The 22,185-nt window shown below is 32.2% G+C and overlaps 1 protein-coding gene across 1 annotated transcript; it reads right to left on the reverse strand.

Annotated features, from left to right (window-relative positions):
- Window positions 1–9,688: 9,688 nt before the first annotated feature.
- Window positions 9,689–22,007, reverse strand: LOC114387693 (probable ADP-ribosylation factor GTPase-activating protein AGD11). Its single transcript, XM_028347899.1, has 9 exons — window positions 21,848–22,007; window positions 21,377–21,523; window positions 19,957–20,041; window positions 19,198–19,273; window positions 17,100–17,263; window positions 16,771–17,014; window positions 11,156–11,272; window positions 10,963–11,058; window positions 9,689–10,382 (listed from the first exon to the last, which is right to left on the reverse strand). The coding sequence occupies exons 2-9, from the start codon at window positions 21,417–21,419 to the stop codon at window positions 10,101–10,103; spliced, it is 1,107 nt and encodes a 368-aa protein (XP_028203700.1). The 5' UTR covers window positions 21,420–21,523; window positions 21,848–22,007; the 3' UTR covers window positions 9,689–10,100.
- Between the last annotated feature and the right edge of the window lie 178 nt (window positions 22,008–22,185).

Raw genomic sequence — 22,185 nt, forward strand, 5'->3', positions numbered from 1 at the left:
ACATATGGATTGAATCCAGTGGGATGCAACCAACAACGTATTTGGATAGCTCACAAGCACAAGGAAGACCGTGCGTGCTTCTCATGACATAACCACAAGTGGAAGGATTCTTGCCAGCATAGTGAACACGCTCAAATTCAACAACAATCTGATTTAAAGCATACCTTGAAATCATTCCAAGAAGCCTCTTGTATAAGGTTTTTTTGAAGACATGTCCAACGACATGTGTACTTGTTTCAAATGATGCTTTAATTTTCGTGTGCTATAGCATCATCATGTTGTTCATGGCATCCCAGACAATGCATAAGTCTCCAAGGCTATTCTGTAACACTCTTTTTAAAGCCCAGCGAGCAGATTCAACCCTACATTTCAAATAGACAAATAAAAATTAAAATATAAACAATAGAATTCCATCAATTCATCAACGTTAATAGAAATAATTGAACAATTTCATACCTGTTTGTTGTTGTGTTTCATAAGTGCATCACCTTATTCGTCCAGGCGGAAACAAATTTTTCCTTGTGTGGGATTATCCATGTTTCCTTGACATAGTCAATAAACATTGGCCAATGTGAACAAACCATTTCAAACTTCTTCAGGCACTCATCAAACTGCTACTCCGAAGGACAATCAACAAGAGTTCCCCAGACATCCATGACATAATCCCAAGCATTTCTTTGACCAATTAATGATTTACATTTGGCCTTCACATTCTTGTTTATGTGAAAGCTACACGACAAATTTGTACACTCAGGAAATACAGTTTTCACTGCATTCATCAATGTTAGGTCTCTGTCAGTCACAATAACTCCAGGAAGGACATCACGTCTTAAAAATATACCTCGGAATCGTTCTAAAGCCCAAACCACATTATTAAGATGATCACCATCCAGATATGCAAAACCGGCAGAGAACGTCATCCCAGTTGGCGTCAACCCAACAAAATCGAGCATTGGGAGTCTGTACCTATTGGTTTTGTAGGTACTATCTATCAAAAACACCAAATTACATGCATTGACTAACTTCACTGCATCAGGATGACACCAAAAGATATCACGAACTACGTCTTCATCCTGTAATCTGTGCCAATGAATATACTGATCACGTTCAAGAAGCTTCATTAGATGTTGCATTTCAGTATCACTTCCTCTTATGGAAGAACGATATGCACTTCTTGCATTATATATTTGTTAGATGGTCATACAACTATTGGCATTGTGCTCCTTCAGAGTTAGCAGAATGTTTCTTGGTTTCACCATTGACTTGGTCATATCAGCAATAAGTGTCTTTTCAGCTTTAGTCAATCGCCTAACATATGAATGTCCAACTAATGACTTGGCCAATTCATGATTATGAATCCCTCACATCAACTTCACCATCCAGCCTTGTCCTCCAACCACTGGCTTGCCACGAAGCTTGAAGGGACACCCACATTTCCTAGTCCTAGTATCTCTTCTAACAAATTCTTTCTTCCTACACCTATATTCGCCACTCCTTTCACAGTCAATTAACACAAACGAAGTCCTTCCTCTACTACCAGTGTTTGTATCAGACCTTATAATCACTGCCACAAATCCGTTTTCATAAGCAACGGATTGAGCCCACTACAAAACATCGTCTCGGCTGTCAAACACCTACAAAGCAATCTAGATAATTTCAGTTTTCTACAACATATTCATTTTATTTAATCACTCACAATCATGAACACCTGAGAAGTATTGAACGCATCCGAACAATCAACATGTGGTTCATTCACACCACATTCTTTTTCATTTTGATAATCCATATAAACTTCTTCAGACATTATACTGTCATACATCCATTGATCTTTGTTCATCTTAATAATAAATCATAAATTTCAACACAGACATACAACACCTAACCGAACTAGACATAACATACAAAACTATACATAATATTTTACTATCAGTCACAACAACTCGTTATTAGTAAAATGCAAACACCCATTCTACATACAATGAAAATCAATTACACCTATAAAAAATTAAATTATTTTTAATTATGACAATACAAACAAAGTAATAATTAAAATAATTATAAAATTAAATAAATTTTACAAATTCAAAATTCGTATAAACCTTATGGATCAAGTTGATTCGTAAGGCTTATACGGATCAACTTGATCCGTATGCTTAATATCAACATACGGATCAACTTGATCCGTATGCTTTACGGATCATCCCACTCACGAACACCCAGCAGAGATGCAGAAATGCGTATCTCGTATCTCGTTTGTCACCGACGTCGAACAAATCACCGCAACAATGAACACTGTCCCCTTCACCTTCACCGAAAGCTCACCTAGCACAAGAAAATATCGCACGAAAGAGAGAAACGCAAGAAAAAAAAACTCCACAGCGGAAATCACTGTGCACCCAGCTTTTTAAAGAAGAAGATATGGGAAGGAGCATTTTTGGCAATTTCAGAAAATGTTGGGTGCACCAACAATAATGCTGAGTACAACTAGCATCTCCCTTTAATAGCTCTAGTCTCAGGGGTGGGGGAATATCATTAAACAAATATTTATGCAAAAGTGATATAAAATAACCATTTGCATAAAATAATCAAAATTTTAATTATTAGAATTATCAAAACTTTACAAATTTCGATAATCAGTGTTATAAGATAACAAACTAAACCTTTTTTTTTTAAAAAAAAAAATTCAAGATTACAATTATTGATGACCAATTTCACATGTTACACAAAATTTATAATAAAAATTGATATCTATGTTAATTTTATTACTTTTAAAAAGTCTTTTAACTATGTTTTAAAAAATATATTAAATTCGGATGAATGACTTATTTAGCAAATGATAATAGCCAATAATCATCAAAAAAGAATATGCTTTCAAAAATTAAAGTATAGAAAGTCCCTTTGTGTATTTGACATTATTCTTTGTTGTTGAGCGAGGTGTGATTCCTTATTTCAAAGTGCATTTAAGTTGTGTTGTGCTTTTTTGTTCAATAAGTATTGTTATAGTTTATTTTATATACATTAATAAAAAATAATAAATAGAGGACAGAAAGTAATAATTTTAATAAATAATCTTATTAAATAGGTTTAAGAGAGTCATATTAATATTATATTGAAAACTAAAGTGACACTTGTTATTATGAGTATTATTAAAAGAAAAAATAATTAATATTACATTAAAAAACTAATATAACACTTATTTTTGAAATAATTTATTTTCAAATACAACACTTATTTTGAAATAATGAAAATAAGTAGGTTATTTGTTAGACTTCGATTCAATTCTTGTAACATCCCAATTTTCACTTAATAAGAATTTATTTATTTTAGGAAATTAAATATTTCTTAAAATAAATATTGTTTGATGTAAAGAGAATTATTATCAGAAGAAATTGTAAATAATTCTTTTTAGTGATTAATTTGTATGAATTGTTTGATATTTAATTTTTTTAGTATGTTTTATTTAATTACATGACTTTGTAAATTATGTGCCTATAATGTTGGGCCTAGAATAGGAATATATTACTTTTTGGCCTCATATAATAAAAATAAAACAAGGTGTTGTAACGGGTGTAAATAGAAGTCTTAGGAGTGTTGTAAGTAAAAATGGACTCACTAAAAGGGGTATAGAGTGCCTTTCATGGTGCAAATAGTAAATCAATTTTTTTTTCATGGGATGTTATTTTATCAGAGTGTGGAGATGGATCTCAAAACCCTGGCATTCCATGATTTAATCTTATATTGTTATAATGCTTGTTATAAAAATTATTAGTATGTTATTATTATTAATTGGTATAGATTGAAATGCTGATTTTGAATGAACATCACAATGAACTTGTATGAATTTGCATGAACTTGTATGGATGCCTATGAATAAAATTAACCTAAGCCATCGAGTATGTGATGTCTCAATGGGTAAGTCAATCCCCTAGGTTTCGGGATTGATAGTGCCAACTCGTAAATCCCAATAAATGTAAAGACAACTTATGATGGAGTAGAGAGTATATCTCTTTCGGGTATTTTGCTCGATTGATTACATGTAAATGAGATTATATATTTGACTGACAATTGGTATCGATGTTAGGGTACCAAGAGGATGTGTTGGCTGCACAGGTATGGAACTGTGGCAGTGGTAGAGATATACTTACTACCATCACTTCCCAAGGATGATTTGTGATGATGGTTGATTAACCAGGTGTATGGATCCATACGATAATGTTGTGAAGAGAATGATGTGATGATGATGATGAGGGAGGGGAGTAGTATGTTAGTGTCACTGCTCTACTAGGGTTTTGTTAGAGGGAATTGATTAGTGGTCTTTCAAGGATATGATGTACCTTCAGATGTATTTGGTTTTCAGCTATATTTATTAACTATGTTGACACATCTTTTGATTAGTGAAAATGTTATGTTTCCTTCCACTGTAGTGTTTATGTTTTAATTTTCGCTTTTGTTCAATGATTTTGTTAACACGTGAAAATTTACATGAATTTTAATGAATAAATTATTACAAATTTATTTAAAATTAAGCAGAGATTGAATATGAATCAATGTAACAAGGGTATTATAATTCCTCTCATAGACATTTGGGATTGGGATTGGACTTGTCTTGTCTCGTCATGAATAAGAATTTTTAAGTATTTTATTGGATTAATATCATTAAGTATTTCTCTACATCTTATATCACTAACTATTTTATAAATAATTTTTAGAATCATACTTTAAATAAATCATATACGTTTTGTATAAAGCTTAAAATGTGCTTTGAGTAAGTATTTTTTCTATTTTTAATTTTTTAAATTAAAATTTAATAAATAAAGAAGTAAAAAGGAAACAAGTAAATATACTTTATTATTTTCTTAGTAGTAATAGTATCTAAGTTAGTACTGTGCGTTTCCATTTCATGTTTAATTATACTTTTTATATTATTTTGGTTAAAATATATTTTTATTTGTTCATGTTTTTTTTTATATTTAGTTTGGTTACTTATGTTTTAAAAAGTTTAATTAGTCTTTTATATTTTTTAAATTTAAGTGAGTTAAAGTGGTTCTTTTAAAATAATGGTATTTTTGATTTTGAAATACGATTTGAACTTTTTTTTTATTAACTCAAGAGTGAAACTTATCCCAATTGATTCATTATAAAATTGAGTCGGTACTTAAACTTAAAAAGATTATGATAAAAATCATCTGACAAATAAATCCAACAAGTGATAAGAAAATTAGAAAATCGAATATTTAGTTTTTTTAATTGTCCGTGAGACTCACTGTTCACATTCTCATTATGTTTATGATTCTTTATTGTTCAAACATTATTTGTGTTACAAAGTATTCATGTAAATAAAAATAATAAATAAGTTTAATGTCTTGAATTAATAAAAAAAGATTAGAAGAATTCTGTCCCAAAATAAAAAAAAACTATTTTAACTCACTTTAAAATTAAACTCACTAAATTGATTTTTTAAAATATAAATAACCAAATTGAATATCATTGAAAATATAAAAGATTATAAAAGAATAAAAGTGTACTTTATCTTATTATTTTCGTCAAATGTTTTTAAAATAGTTAAATTTTTTAAAAAGCCAAATTTGTTGCAACTCTCACAAACGACGGCCATGAGTCATCATCACACTTTCAATTTGCAACCATGAATACTATGTATTAATGAAACATACTTCGTAGTTCCCATCTCATCTCATAAAAACTGCCTTTTGCTGTCAAACGTTAAGGTTTAGGTGTCACGTTGATAACACTCTTTCCCTCCATTACATTCATTATTAAGCGTGCAAAAGAGAAATGGTGGAAACAATTTTTTTCTATTTAACACGAAAGCTATGCACAATTGATGGACTCTCCTTCTCAAAATTGAGTGTGAAATACAGGTTAACGTTTATTAAATAATTTTGTTTCTTTTTGAAGTTAAGTGTAAGATTTTAAAAATATTTTTATTTCTTTTTATAAGTCAATTAAAATATTTAAACAATATTTTTTATTTTTTAATCAATTGTAATTTCTTTTGGAATCTAAGGAAATGAAAAACAATAATAAAGGAAAAAACATTCAATAATTTTAATAAATAGTATAATAAGAAATCAGTAACAATTTTAACAAAAACAAGAATGTTAATATATTTTTTTAATTGACGTGTCACAACCTTAAAGACACTAAGAAAGGAATGAAGGTATTTTGAAATATTTAAATTAAAAAAAATCTTTGTATTTATAAAAAGAAAATATTTGAAATAACTCCAAAATCCTGCCAAGTTGGATGAAACCATTAACTATTAGGTGACGAAGTTTTCATATCAAAAGACAAAAGTCATTATTATTCGTGCTCAATCATTGTTTAATAAAAGTATGGAAAACTCTGCTATATGAATTGAAGGTTTATTTCAATAATTCTAGCAATTTGAATTGAAATTTCAGTTACACATAATAGATGTGTAACTTCTTATTTATTTTTTAGTGTTTAAACAAACAAGACTTTGAATAATTTATGTATTTAATTATCTGTCTCTAACCTTATAAAGTATTAGAAGGAAATAATGAGAAATTGCTGGATAGATTTCAGTTTGCCAAAATTGATGAAGGTCGGTTAGAGACCTCCACCTTCCCATGAAAAGCCTTGTTCAATTTGGTTAAAGAACATATTTTTTAGAGATATTATTTATCTTAAAAAGGTCGGCTACATGGATTAAAAAACATCATTTGATAACAAAAGCCTTGCCGAGTTGTCAAATGTTGTCATAATAAAGCATAATTAACAAGTTAAGATAACTTCTTAAGATACTAGTACTACAACAAAACCCTTATCTCACTAGGTGGAGGGTGTTGTAAAATAAGGTATCTCAACAACAAAACCCATATGCTTAAATATAGATTTGTTATAAAAGAAAGAAACCGTAATAACTGACTTCTTAAATAATAAACAACCACTCATATAACAATAACAAACCACTAATATAACAACTACTAAGTAATTGGACATAAAACAACTAATCCTAAAGACTTGGTCAAACAGTTGGTAGAAAATAACAAACTCCTTTTAGATCCTTCGGCATTGCATCCCTCCATTTTGGATCATCCTTTGCATCCCAGTATCCTCTAGGTTCTAGAACTGCTGCGTTGCATCTTTCATAAATATCTGAGAACGTACAATCTAGTGCCTCTCATGGGTACATCATCAATTAACTCATCTTGATCATGCAAAGGGCCATCTATTGACATTTTCTCGATATCGTTTCAGCTCCATTTCTCATTCTCCATGAAGTACACATCTCTGCTTATAAGAATTTTCCTTGTGTGAGGTTGGAAAACTCTATAAGCTTTAGATACTGAACTATAACCTATAAAGATACCAAGTTCAACTTTCTTGTCTAGCTTGTCTCTCTTAATTTGAGGCACATAAGTAAAACACAAACATCTAAATACTTGAAATTTTTTCAAGAAGGGTTTATAACCATACCAAGCCTAAAAAAGAGTCTTTCCATCTATTGCTTTGGTGGAAAGTCTATTTAGCAAAAATATTGCAGTGTTTATAGCTTTCACCCAATATGCCTTAGGTAACTCTTTCTCATGAAACATACACTTGACCATTTTCATGATTGTTCAATTCTTTCTTTCACTAACCCTATTTTGTTGATGGGTGTAAGGAGCTGTTAATTGCTCAATGCCTGCTTCCTCACAAAGCATGGGGAATTGTGTTGAAGTGTACTCCTTACCATTATCAGACCTTAAATCTTGAATCATGCAGTCACTTTGCTTTTCAATCTAGTGCTTAAATCTCCAAAATACACTTGCAGCCTCTGACTTAGACTTGAGAAAGTAAATCCAACACATTATGGTGAAATAATCTACAAAGATGATGTAATATTTACTCTCTTTAAGTGAAACAGTCCTTTGAGGTCCGACCAAATTTGTGTGATTTAACTGCAACTTCTTATTGCTCTCCAAGTTGATTGTTTGAAGGGTAATCTTGCTTTCTTTCCATATTGACATGCTTCACAGCTTGGCAATTCAGAATCTAAGTGAGGTAAGCCATGAACCAACTCCTTTCATTGCATATTCAACACAACTGCATGATGAAAATGGCCAAGTATTTTGTGTCAAACTTCTATATTGTTTACAGTAACTGAATATGTTGCTTACTCCTCCTCCAATGGATCAAATGAGAAACTTTTTCCTCTCATTTTGATATTGAAATTTTCCTTGTCATTAACATCTTTAATCAAATAGTGCTTGTTTTCAAAGATTACTTTAAACCCATTCTCAATCAATTGTTGCACACTTAGAACATTTTGATGAATCTCAAGTACATACAAAACATCATAAATTAATTTTGTACCTACACAACTTTTAATGGCTACAGTTTCCTTTCCTTCAACGGTGATAAGATCACCATTGCCAATTCTAACTTTTGATACCTGTGATTTGTCTAATTCTATGAAAAGCTATTGATCATGGGTCATGTGGTTGGTACAACCACTATCCACTAGCCAACATTCACTTGAACTATTGCTTGTAAAATATGTTGCTACAAACAATTGCTCTTCTTCTTGTTGACCTACAACTTGAGCCACATTCTTTTGTTGAAAATTGCTTTTGCAAATTCTCACATGATGCCCTAACTTGTTGCACTTTTCACACTTAACATCAGGTCTTCTCCAACATTTGAAAGGAGGATGACCCATTCTGCCACAATGTTTGCAAGGAGGAAATCCTTTGTTGTCTCCATTATTGTTGCTAGTGTCAGTTGCTGCTTCTTAGGTGTTGAAATTTTTCTTCTTGTATTTCTTCCACTTGTTTTTCTCTCCTTGGTTAGTTTGCAATTAAGCTTGCAATGCTCGTTCCATAGAACCCTCAACCCTCATTTTTCTTCTTTGCTCCTGGGCTTGTAAAACATTTACAAGTTTTGCCAAGGTAAGTTTTAAAAGATCTTTAGTATTCTCCAAGGATGTAATAGTAGCCTCAAATCTTTCAGGGACAATCATTGGTATTTTCTCAACTATTCTCGAGTTGGAAAATTAGAACCAAGCAATCTTAGTTTGTTAGCAATGCTAAGAAGCTTGTTAGCATACTCTTTAATTGTTTTGGACTCCTTCATTTTCCGCATCTCAAATTCTCTAACCAAATTTAGGGGTTGCATTCCTTTGATCCTTTCATCTCCTTTGTATTCATTTTGGAGGAAACTCCAAATTTCATATGCTAGTTTGATGGTCATGATTCTAGTAAAAATTTCTTTTGGGATAGCAGCAAACAAAGTAGCTCTTGCCTTTGACTTTCTTGCTTTCCTCTCTTTTTGATTTTTTATTTGAGCCATTGTTGAATTAGTTGGTAAGGGAAGAATTTCGTAGTCTTCCTCAACAACTTCTCCGAGATCATTTGCCTCCAAGTGTGCCTCAATTCTTGCTGCCCAGATTTGATAATTGTCACCATCAAACATAGGTGGTGCTAGTGCTGAGTTATGATGTTTCAGAATCCATTTATCAAATGAATTGAAGTAAGGTGTTTAGGCTTTTTTTTGTGATGAGTTTCACTCAGTTCATTCACAGGTCCTTCTTAAGAAGAAGGCTTTAGATACCAATCTGTTGTAAAATAAGTGTAACTCACAAAATTAAGGGAGATGAATGTACACTTTTTTATTGAATGATCATATGTTTAAATACAAATTTGTTGTAACAGAAAAGAAACAATAATAGCTGACTTTCTAAATAATAACTAACCACTAACATAATAATAACAAACCACTAACATAACAACTACTAAGTAATAGAAAATAAAACAACTAATCCTAAAGACTTGGTCAAACAATTAGTAGAGAATAACAATCTAATAGACAAGTGTTGATACACATTCAACAAAGGATCACACGACATCATTGGACTCGATTAAAGACCAAATTCTTAGGATATTATTCACCATGAGATTCTTAAGATACTAGTACGCATGAAAATAGTTAGGAACTTGGATAGTGAAGTAATCCCATCAAGTCATGGAATAATGTACAAGAGAGAATGAGATAGGACTATCTACACATACAAATTCTTATGATTTGTGCTCCAAAATGTGGTTTTAGCTAAGTTCTGATCCTTAACATCTATCCAACTATTGAGTAAGGGGAACACACTCAAGCTCAAGCTCCAGCTCACCCCTCTCAATATTCTGTAGCCTCAATGAGATTTCCTGTTTGATCTTCCCTTCATCAAGAGATATGATACCATCCCTAACAAGGGTGTTGTCCTTGCTTGCTACAAATTTTCCAAGCTGCATGGACTCATTGATATTCAATTTCTCGTAGGCCTTTGCGGCAATAACTAGAGGTTGAATGTCTATTCCAGCCTCCCCCATAAAATCATCAGTTGAAAATGTATCTTTGTCATACACAAGCTGCGCATAAAATCCCAACAAACACAATCAATCAAACATGGCTAACACAAAAAATAGTATAATGCAATATAAATAAAATCAAAGTGTTTTTTTAATGGAAATGTAATGCATAAATTGTGACAAGATAATTACAATGCTAGACATTAGCAAAATTTTCTGAGGAGAAAAGAAGGCATGTAGGATTTTCAAAGAGAAAATAGGTAGTGGTATCATGATATGCATGTTATTTACCCTGCTTTAAGAATGTTAAAAAAGGGATGAAAAATTATCAAGAAGAAATATTTAGCTAATTTATCTTATGCAAACAAAGGAAAGATGAAGAACCTTTTTTCTTAGTATAGTTTAACAAGTTAATCTTTCAAATTTGAAGCCTTATTCCTAGTTCAAGGGGAAATGACAATGAATGGACATTACTGTTATAGCAATTAAAATTATCAATTACAAAATAACTATATCTGAAGTTTGAAATTTTGCATTCAGGAAATTGTCACTTTCTCACTAAGTGCAAGTATTACTATGATACCAGAACACCAATACCAACCATTTATGATTAACAAAAATTGAAAAAAATTGAACTTACCACTTTTAGAGGAGGAATGTTCTCTGGAATTGATAGCATTAGGCTTTCATTCCAGACCGGATTCAAATTGCTCTTTATGACACGTGTTTTTACTGACTGCAACAACAAATACAAAAAGTGTTTCATATTAAATGTTACATTTTTTTTCCATTCCATCTATATTTTAAAGTAGGTCATAGATGAAGATGCTCACTTGGTGACCCAAAGAAAGGATGACATAAGGGTCACTAGTCATTACATCTCGAATGGCTAGGTGAGTGCCTTTAACCACATTAACCTTAATCAACCCAACAAATTCAACCATACCTGCCTATAACAGTAAATGAAAGCAACAAGATTTAGTTTACAAAAAATAAAAAATTCTACATTTAATAACTATTATTTTCCCTTTCAATATTTAGAATAGGGTATAAAAATGTATGCTTAATATTATAATAATTCTTTGATTCTCATCTGCTTTTTAATATTGTTAGAGCTTTGTGGTCTTAGTCCCACATCGCTTGGTTTATAAAAACTTGTGTCTCATTAGTGTTATATATAGAGACACCTTGTAAGCTTTTATGCACAAGAAATAAAAGTTCTCCTAGTGTAGCCGTGAACGTAGGCACATATATTGTGTGCTGAATCACGTTAAAAATTTGTGTCTTTTCTCTCTTCCCTTTATTACTTTCTCTTCTTTTATTGCTCTATACTAACAACTGGTATCAAGAGCTTTTGGTTACTCCATGAGATTTCCTTAGTTTAAAGGAATTAGTGGGAGTCTTCTCAGTTTAGAGGAGGCAGTGGGAGCAATGACATTAGAAGAGGGGAAGGTGAAGATTGAGAAGTTCGATGGCAAAGATTTTAGCTTTTGGAAGATGCAAATAAAGGATTATCTATATCAGAAGAAGCTGTATCAGCCCTTATCAGGGGTTAAGCCAGACAACATGAAGCAAGAAGAATGGAACTTGCTGGATCGACAGGCTTTTGGCGTGATCAGATTGACATTAGCCAAGAATGTCGCGTTCAACATCGTAAACGAGAAGACTACTACAGGCTTAATGAAGGCATTATCAGATATGTACGAGAAGCCATCGGCAGCCAACGAAGTATACTTGATGCGCCAGTTGTTCAACCTCAAGATGGGAGAAGGTATCTTTGTAACTGATCATATTAATGAATTTAATACTATTCTTGCTCAGTTGGAATCAGTGCAGATTAAATTTGAGGATGAGGTGAAGACATTGATTCTATTGTCATCACTACCGGATAGTTGGGCTGCAACTGTTAGTGCAGTTAGTAGTTTTACGTGGGAGAACACATTAAAGCTTAGTGACATCCGTGACTTGATCTTAAGCGAAGATGTTCGCAAGAGAGATTCAGGAGAATCTTCCAGTCATGTTTCTAATTCAGCATTGAATACTGAAGGCAGGGGAAGGACTACCCAGAAGGGTCAGAATGGTCGAGCCAGATCAAAGTCAAGAGGGAAAGGTCAGAGAAAATTTCAAAGTGACGTTACTTGCTGGAATTGTGACAAGAGAGGTTACTTTAGCAATTAGTGCAAGGCACCAAAGAAGAACAAGTCGCACAAAAACAAGAAGCGCGATGATGATGAATCCACAAATGCAGCAACTGATGAACTTGATGATGCATTAATTTGCAGTTTGGATAGTCCTGTTGATTCATGGATCATGGACTCAGGTGCGTCGTTCCACACTACTTCCTCTAAAGATTTATTGTCTAACTATATTTCTGGAAGATTTGGGAAAGTTTACCTTGCAGATGGAAAATCTCTTGACATTGTTGGAAGAGGTGATATCAACATCAAGACCTCCAGTGGATCCCTATGGACATTGCACAATGTCAGACATATTCCCGCCTTAAAGAGAAATTTAATATCTATAGGGTAGTTGGATGATGAGGGACATCACCACTTTTGGAGATGGAGCTTGGAAGGTAACAAAAGGCAATCTCGTTGTGGCTCGTGGAAAGAAGCAATGATCTTTTTACATGATTGCAGATGAAGACGTGGTAGCAGTTACTGAGGCTGTCAATAATTCAACCATGTGGCATCAAAGACTTGGACACATGAGTGAAAAAGGAATGAAGCTTATGGCGGCAAAGGGTAAGCTATCAAGCCTCAAGCATGTTGATGTTGGTGCTTGTGAACATTGTATCCTTGGAAAGTAGAAAAAGGTCAGCTTCTCAAGGGCAGGGAAGAATCCTAAAGTTGAAAAACTAGAATTGGTGCACATAGATGTTTGGGGGCCAGCCCCAGTGAAATCTGTTGGAAACTCATGCTATTATGTCACCTTTATCGACGACTCTACCAGAAAGGTATGAGTTTATTTTCTTAAAAATAAATCTGATGTGTTTTCTGTGTTTAAAAGGTGGAAAACAGAAGTTGAAAATCAGACAGGTCTAAAGGTTAAAAGTCTGAAATCTAACAATGGCGGGGAGTATGATAGTCAAGAGTTTAAAGACTTTTGTTCAGAACATGGGATCAGAATGATCAAGACAATACCAGGAACACCTGAGCAAAATAGTGTTGCAGAAAAGATGAATATAACCTTGAATGAGAGAACGAGGTGTATGCGGATCCAATCTAGCTTGCCTAAAGCATTATGGACAGAAGTAATAAACACAACAGCATATCTCATCAATAGAGGACCATTAGCTCCTTTGAATTATCAGTTGACCGAAGAAGTATGGTCTGGAAAGGAGGTAAAACTTTCACATTTGAAAATTTTTGGTTGTGTTTCATATATACTGACAGACACTAATTATAGAGATAAATTGGATCTGAAGGCGAGGAAGTGTTATTTTATTGGTTATGGATTTGACATGTATGGCTACAGGTTTTGGGATGACCAAACCAAGAAAGTTATAAGAAGCAGGAATGTTACTTTTAATGAGAACTTATTTTATAAGGACAAATTTTCTGCAGAATCTACATGTGCAGGTAAACTGTCAAAAATTTATGAGAAAGCAACAATTGAAGAAATTTTAGAAAGTGATATAGCCAGCAGAAACCAGAGTACATGCGTAGAGGTTGAGTTAGAACCAGAACCATCAACTCCTCCAAGAAAATCTAGCAGAATTTCAGTACCACCAGATAGGTATTCCCCTTCATTGCATTATTTGTTGTTAACTGATGCTGGTGAGCCATAATGTTTCAGTGAGGCTACGCAGGGGAATGACTCTGTTTAGTGAGAGCTAGCAATGAAAGATGAGATGACATCCCTTCAGAAGAATAAGACATGGTCTTTAACTAAATTGCCAAAAGGAAAGAAAACATTACAAAATAGGTGGGTTTATAGGCTAAAGGAAGAATCTGACGGTAGAAGAAGATACAAGGCGAGATTGTGGTGAAAAGGTTTCAGCAGAGACAAGGAATTGATTTCACAGAGATCTTCTCTCTAGTTGTAAAGATGACTACCATCAGAGTTATTCTGAGTATTGTAGCTGCAGAGAATCTTCACTTGGAGCAGTTAGATGTTAAAACTGCATTCTTGCATGGGGATTTAGAGGAAGACATCTATATGACCCAACCAGAAGGTTTTGAAGTGCCGGGCAAGGAAAATCTTGTGTGCAAGCTTCACAAAAGTTTGTATGGCTTGAAACAAGCACCGAGATAGTGGTACAAGAAGTTTAATGAGTTTATGAGCAACTCAGGATTCAACAGATGTGACATGGACCATTGCTGCTATGTTAAGAAATATACTAATAGTTATGTTATCCTTATCATGTATGTTGATGACATGTTGATTACAGGATCTAGTATGGCAGAAATTAACAAGTTGAAGCAGTAGTTGGCAGAAAACTTTGAAATGAAGGATCTTGGTCCATCTAAACAAATCCTTGGTATGAGAATTCTTAGAAACAGATCAGAAGGAATTTTGAAGCTATCTCAAGAGAAATATATACACAAGTTGCTTGACAGGTTTTATCTTGAAGATTCTAAGACCATGAATACCCCTTTGGGATCTCATTTGAAGTTTTCAAAGAAGCAATATTTGCAGACAAATGAAGAAAAATGTTACATGTCAAGAGTACCATATGCATCAACAGTTGGGAGTTTGATGTATGCTATGGTATGTACCATACCTAACATAGCACATGCAGTGGGAGTTGTCAGTAGGTTCCGATCAAATCCAGCAAAGGAGCATTGGGAAGGCGTAAAGTGGATACTCAAATATTTGAAGAGTACTTCAGAGATGTGTTTGTGCTTCAGAAAAAACAATCTCACTTTACAAGGATTTTCAGATGCAGACTTGGGAGGAGATTTTGATTCCAAGAAAAGCACCACAGGCTACATTTTTACTTTGGGAGGTACTGCTGTGAGTTGGAAGTCTAAACTTCAAAATAGAGTTGCTCTCTAAACCACGGAAGCCGAGTACATAGCTATCTCAGAAGCAGCTAAGGAGATGATTTGGCTAAAGAATTTTCTCAATGAATTAGGGAAATAACAAGATAATGCTTCAATGTTTAGTGATACTCAAAGTGCTATAAGTCTTGCTAAGAATCCAGTCTTCCATTCTAGATGCAAACATATTCAATTAAGATACCATTTTATCAGGGAGTTGATAAATGATGGAGACTTATCTTTGTTGAAGATCTTAGGATCAGAGAATCCAACAGATATGTTGACTAAAGCTGTTATAACTGACAAGCTGAGGCTTTGCATTGCCTCAATTGGCCTTCAAGGATAATTGAAGATGAAGGCGCTACACTAGGTAAAGAGTCGATGAACTCATTGCTTACAAGGAGCTGCTAGAGTTTGGAACTTAGACCCCAAGTGGGAGAATTGTTAGAGTTTTGTGGTCTTAGTCCCACATCGCTTAGATTATTAGAGTTTTGTAGTCTTAGTCCCACATTGCTTGGATTGTTAGAACTTGTGTCTCATTAGTGTTATATATAGAGACACCTTGTAAACTTTTATGCACAAGAAATAAAAGTTCTCCTAGTGTAGTCGTGGACGTAGGCACATACATTGTGTGCTGAACCATGTTAAAACTTTGTGTCTTTTCTCTCTTCCCTTTATTCCTTTCTCTTTTTTTATTGCTCTATACTAACAAATATGACTCTAAAGTCAAAAGCACATAAGGAAAATGGGTGATAAAAGCCCAATGTTGCAATTCATGAAAACTAAATGTTGTATAGGCTGTACATTTTATCCCACGAAATACTGACAAACATCATTCAAGGATATAAAGTGTTTTGTCATAAAAGTGTATCATGTATATAATGTTTTGTTCTTAGAAACATTAATAATAGCATACAAATTTAGATTCTTCTTTTCAACAAAGCATGCTGCTATTCAATTTATCTATCTCTTTTTTTATTTTTCATCCTTGCTGACATAGTTGAACATTATAGATGGTGAATTATCCCTGTCCGTAAAATTTTTTCTGTTCATTTGCCTTCATAAACATTCAAAATTTTATAATCACATAGAAACCTGTATTAATAATAATGGAAAAATACAAAGTTATCCTAAAGCTAGATATGAATTGTCTACTTATACTCCCTTTCTAAATATTTCCTTAGAAATTCATTTGACTAAAATATAATATTAAAAGGCAAAGGCCCTACTAGACTTATAAATGTTGTCCAGTATGGAACTTAATTAATAAGAATTTCTTGCAAGTCATTACTAAAACTCATTCTCTCACCCTTTTGGGCTAAAAATAGAGAAAATAGGAGCAAGGAGAAACACAAATATTTAGTATGTAGTACACTTTGTTGTATTAACTAACTCCAAAAATAGTGTTTATGTTCATTTAATAGAAGACTTATATAACTGACATTAATCAAAGGAAAAATTACCAAAGAGGTACTTTTCTTTGCAGACTTGTGCTCAGAATCTTTTCTTCCCCAGCTGTTTCGGAATGTGTTTCCAATACGATGTTTGCTTTGGTGTTTTTCAGATGGTTTGTTGTCCATAAAAGAATTGTAGTATGAAGTGCTACTTTGAGCAAGAGCAAGTGATATGCTTCTTCCTTGAGATGGGACAATGGGGCATGATAAACCGTCATCATACCCGATAAATTGTTGCATCTCATATTTTCTCCTAAGAAATCAAATAGTATATATTTTTGGATCAGAATAATGTATTCCTCCACACAAAAATAGACATTTTGTTTCATTTTAGTTACCGAATAAATTCAGAGCGCTCCTCAATGGATGAATGTGGTTTTGGTTTTCTTATGTTACTTGGGAGGCAAGCTTCGTACTTCTTATTTAATAATGTATTTCCACCCAACTTTGCTAATGCATCAACTTGTTCGTCCGTCCATTCATCTAGCTTCAGTGATAGAACCTATAATAGCTTCAAATTATGTTAGGATTTCTTTGTTTAGTGTGCCAGTTATTCATGCACAAATAACTTGGTGAAATGGGGACAAGTGGTTCAATACTCTCCCCTTTCATCACTTTAGAAAGCAGATAAAGTCAACATGGAGTGCTTCCGTATTAACGACTAAGATCTAGTTTGGATAATCTTCTTAATAAATATTTATAAGAGAAGACAATAAAATGAATCGAGGAAGTAAAATAAATTAAGTTTCTCTCATAAGTTAAAATTAATTTATGCACCTCAACTCTTTCTAAAGCTCCCTCATCTAACTTTTTTTATAAGTTGAAGTTCATAAGTTATTTTTAATTTATAGGAGAAATTTGATTTATTTTATCTCTTTAATTTTTCTTCTTCTTATTTTTAAGTGTTTATTGAGAAGTTTATTAAATTGGCTCCTTTGATTAAAGATTCTTAAGAATATGTAGTACTCACATTGACTTTCTGTTTACTTTAACTTTAAGCTACCAAAGTTTATTTATCATTTTGTCTATTTCTTGTTGATGGTAGTTTAATATGGCGTGGATTTATTAATTAGATAGAATCGTAGTAGCTCCATTTACATGGAATTCACTTGAGTATTATCAATCTTAATTTGTGACCCTTTTCAATCCAGTAAGCATTTTTCTTAATAATATGTCATGTGATGTAAGATAAATATTTGGATAAATAATTATTTTTGTCCTTAAATATGTAGAATGTTGACAAATTTGTCCCCAAAAGATAAAAATTCAAATTTTAGTTACAAAGTGAAAAAAGTGTGACAAATCTATTTAACCGTTAACTTCCGTCTGTTATTGTCAATGAAAGAACCTACGTGACACATTCAAGAATAAATTTGTCAACGTTTTACACATTTAAGGAGGAAAATGATCATTTACTCAAAATATAATTTAATTTTCATTTTCTTCCCTTTTTAATCGTTGCAAACATAACATTACAATAAATACTTAAAAAAAATAGGAAAATAAGCATAAGTTAGAATAAACATAATAATAATTAATAAGTATAATCTGTCTATTGCTCTGAAATTTCTAATGTGATAATACCTTACTCAAAATATGAGACTCAAACAAAAATGCGCAATCATTAAGTTAATTCTTACAAAAAAATAAAACCCAACTTGATTTTGTCATTACCTAATGTTGTCACAATAGAAATTTCAGAGCAATAGACAAATTATGCTTATTAATCAATATTATGTTTATTATTATGTTTGTTCTAGCTTGTGTTTATTTTCCTATTTTTTTAAGTGCTTATTGTAATATTATGCTTCCAACAATTAAAATAGAGGGAAAGATGGAGATTAAATTATATTTTGGATAAATAGTCATTTTTATCCCTGAATGTGTAGAGCGTTCATAAATTTGTTTATGAATGTGTCACGTAAACTCTTTCATTAACGGTAATGGACGAAAGTTAATAGACGAATGAATTTGTCACACTTTTTTACTTTTAGGGACTAAAATTTGAATTTCCATCTTTCGAAGATGAATTTATCTAACACTTTATATATTCAAGAAGCAAAATGACTATTTATCCTAAATATTTTTCCATTTGCAAATGATGAGCGCATTTAGAAAGGTATGCCACTATAGTTGTAATTTAAGAAGGTTTGATACACAAGATATATTAAAGCTCATAAAACAAGAGAGTACAATAACCCCCTCCCAATATACACACGTGTTTCTAAGAGAGTCATAATAATGAATATACAATTTTAACATAATTCTTTTAATTCAAGCGTATAAATATTTTCTGCAAGTATGTATGTTTGTGTGTATATGTATGAATGGTTCGTAACAACCTTCTTATTTTTCCAAGAAAAACTATAATAAATGAATATAATAAAATGGCAATGTCACTAACAAGTTATTTGAAAAGCTTTGCTAGTAGCATACCTTTGATATGTGGACTCCTAGACTTCTATGTATGCCAGAACACTTGATGCATATAAATACTCCAAAACTTGAAGACCTGATGTTTAACAAATTTATCACATAAAAAAAGTACAAATAATATGAGCTATAGATTTAAAGATATGATTAATTTCTCAATGAACTCTAAATACAACACTTCATATCTTAATTTTCTTAGCAATTTTGTATAAATCGTTTAAGCTTATAAGCTCCAAAACATTTGGTATATATATTCTAATTTTTGTATTAATCATTGTTCCTAGTTTGTAAATCCACCATATATAATTCTTCATCATTTTTTTAATTTGGAAGTGTGTTGCCTTAATAATTATTGGTGTTAACTTTATTCCTTTCTTCATTAGAATATGGAGTTGTGAAAGAATAAATATGATTTTAGACCTGATTAATCTGTTATCTACACTCATTTAGTATCAATGACAAGCCATAGTCTACAAAACCTATGGCTTGTATATTTATCCAATAAAATATGCTCCCTTAGCTTGAATTTGAAAACTCACATATAAAGACAAAACAAGTGAAGATTGTTGTTGCTAGTCTAGTCAAGTTTAAATAACCTTAACAGAAAAATATGTTTATCTTAGAAAATGAAGTTTTTTCTTCTTCTTTTGGAAAGACACTGAAATAGCACTTAGTTTCATTATCAATGATAATGTTATATAACCATGAAAGATAACCAAGCCAATAGACTAAATTCCTGTGAAAATCCAGGCAAATACATACACCCATCTTGGCTCTGTTGTTCCACAATCAGCGCAGAACTTGTTTCCAGCATGATGCATAAGATTTTCTAGTCTTTTTTGTGGACCTAGTAATTGGTAAAAATGATGAAAAGGAATAAGATATAAGCTAAAATTAATCAAGTAAGGAGGCACATGGGGTTAATAACTACAGTTGATCCTACATGTAGACAAACTATCTATAAATGCTGCACCTATAAATAATCTTCTTTCAGTATTACACATAACAGAGTCACACATATTCAAGGAACATTAATCAACATCTATTGTTAGAAATTCTTAAAACATATAATGTAATTCATGGTACTACATTCTATAAGGAATATAAATTTATTCAATCCCTAATGTCAAATACAATAGGTAGTACAGTATGATTGACATGAACTTTCCTAGAAGAAATCAAGAATTATGTGGAATCACTAATTGATAGATTAACATTGTTATTTATCATGTCTGCATATAATTATCAGAGAAGAGAGTGCATACTGATAGTAATAAGGAAGATATTCAATGACCAGTTGCCTTCAAGTAAAAATTACACTTTTAACATTTATTGCCTCTTCTATAGAGTAGCTATGTCCTAAATTGATTTTAGAAAAGTTTTCTGAATACATTTTTGAAACTTTATAATGCTATTCTTTTTTTAATTCGTTGCTAAATTGCTAATTGCTTTTCAAATGAAGACAAGCACATCTGATTGTAAAGATAATGACCACTCCCAAGATGCCTTGGGACTCATTAAAAAATAGAAGATATAAATTAGATGACACATCACACATCACCTTTTGTAAGAACATAAAAAACATAAAGAATTTTGAATTGTTGATGCCTCATTTCTATTATGGAGTCTTAAACCCGAACTATAATCTGACACTATGTTTTGCATACTAGTTTGTGTTCTAGGGAAATTTTTTTGTGATGTTTAACTAAAATCAAGAATCATTTAACTTTCATGAATATTTCACCTTTGATATCATGACATGGTACAAAGCACAACATCTTAAGTATCTACTATATCCTCAGAAACCAAAATAAGAAACCAACAGATTAAGCCAAAAATACCTAGGAAGCAAGACAATTGTTGAAATAATCTATTAACATCTGGTAGAATTTTGTGGCAATTGCATCCCTAGTTACTTAAAATTGCATATGCTCATTCTCTAATTCCTTAGAGGAAAGGCATTTGCAATAATTATCCCTTCTCACCCATCAAGTGGTATATTATAGAAGATTTTTCACAACAGGAACAGGTCCTTCGGGGGGGGGGGGGGGTGAGAAATTGAATGAAATAATTCTATGATATCGATGATTATCTTCATGTGCACACAATTTATCATTCTATTTATATATATTATTTTTCGAGGGGGGAGAAGATTTTGAAAAAAAGGATTAGAAACTCTTACATATTACGTTTTTTGTCTCAGAATTTTCATGTTGTATAGACATATCTGGCCTCCAATATTTAGAACCCAAAGGGCCTCCAATATTTGAAACCCAAAGGAAAATATGGTGCTACAATCTGTGACCAGCCATATATGCCAGTTGCTTCTCTGCATGCAAATACAAGGCATTGCGCATATTAAATTTGATAATCTTGCACATGGGATATGCAAACCAAAATGAATAAACATCAATGGTGGCCAAGAGGTTGCAAATTGCAACGACATAGCCAATGAAGGTATAAAAAGAAACAACTTTTGAATAAAAATTCTTAAATATTAGAATATATCTTTTTCCTCTTAAATTTTGAGAATTAAGAAGCCAATGAATTCTTTTTCTGCACTGCAACAAACCAAAGTTGTGTTAAAACCAAATGGCTAAATGAAACATATCATAGCCAATTAATGGGGTTGTGAATGATTGAAATAACATACCCGAGTCTGGAAATATTCAAAAAGGTCTTTGAGAAATTTGGTTTTTGTCAACCAATGAAGGTGAAAGCTTGAAACTTTCGGAAATATGCATTGAATAAGAAAATAAAGAAACTTGGAAATTCATTTGACAAGCAAAATGTGATGGTTTTTGGAAGTGGCAAACAAATCACAGGTTTCAAGGAAACGAGACATATCAGAATTTTGTTTTGTTTTTAACAAACTTTATAATTCTTAAAGAGAAAAAAATATAAATCCTTAGGTATTAAAGGTTAATGTGAAATTTTCTATAGATTCTAGGCAATGAATTGACTTTTTTGTCTTTTAAAAAATGAATAATT

The sequence above is a fragment of the Glycine soja genome, chromosome 15, assembly GCF_004193775.1.
Source record: "Glycine soja cultivar W05 chromosome 15, ASM419377v2, whole genome shotgun sequence".
NCBI lineage: Eukaryota > Viridiplantae > Streptophyta > Magnoliopsida > Fabales > Fabaceae > Glycine > Glycine soja.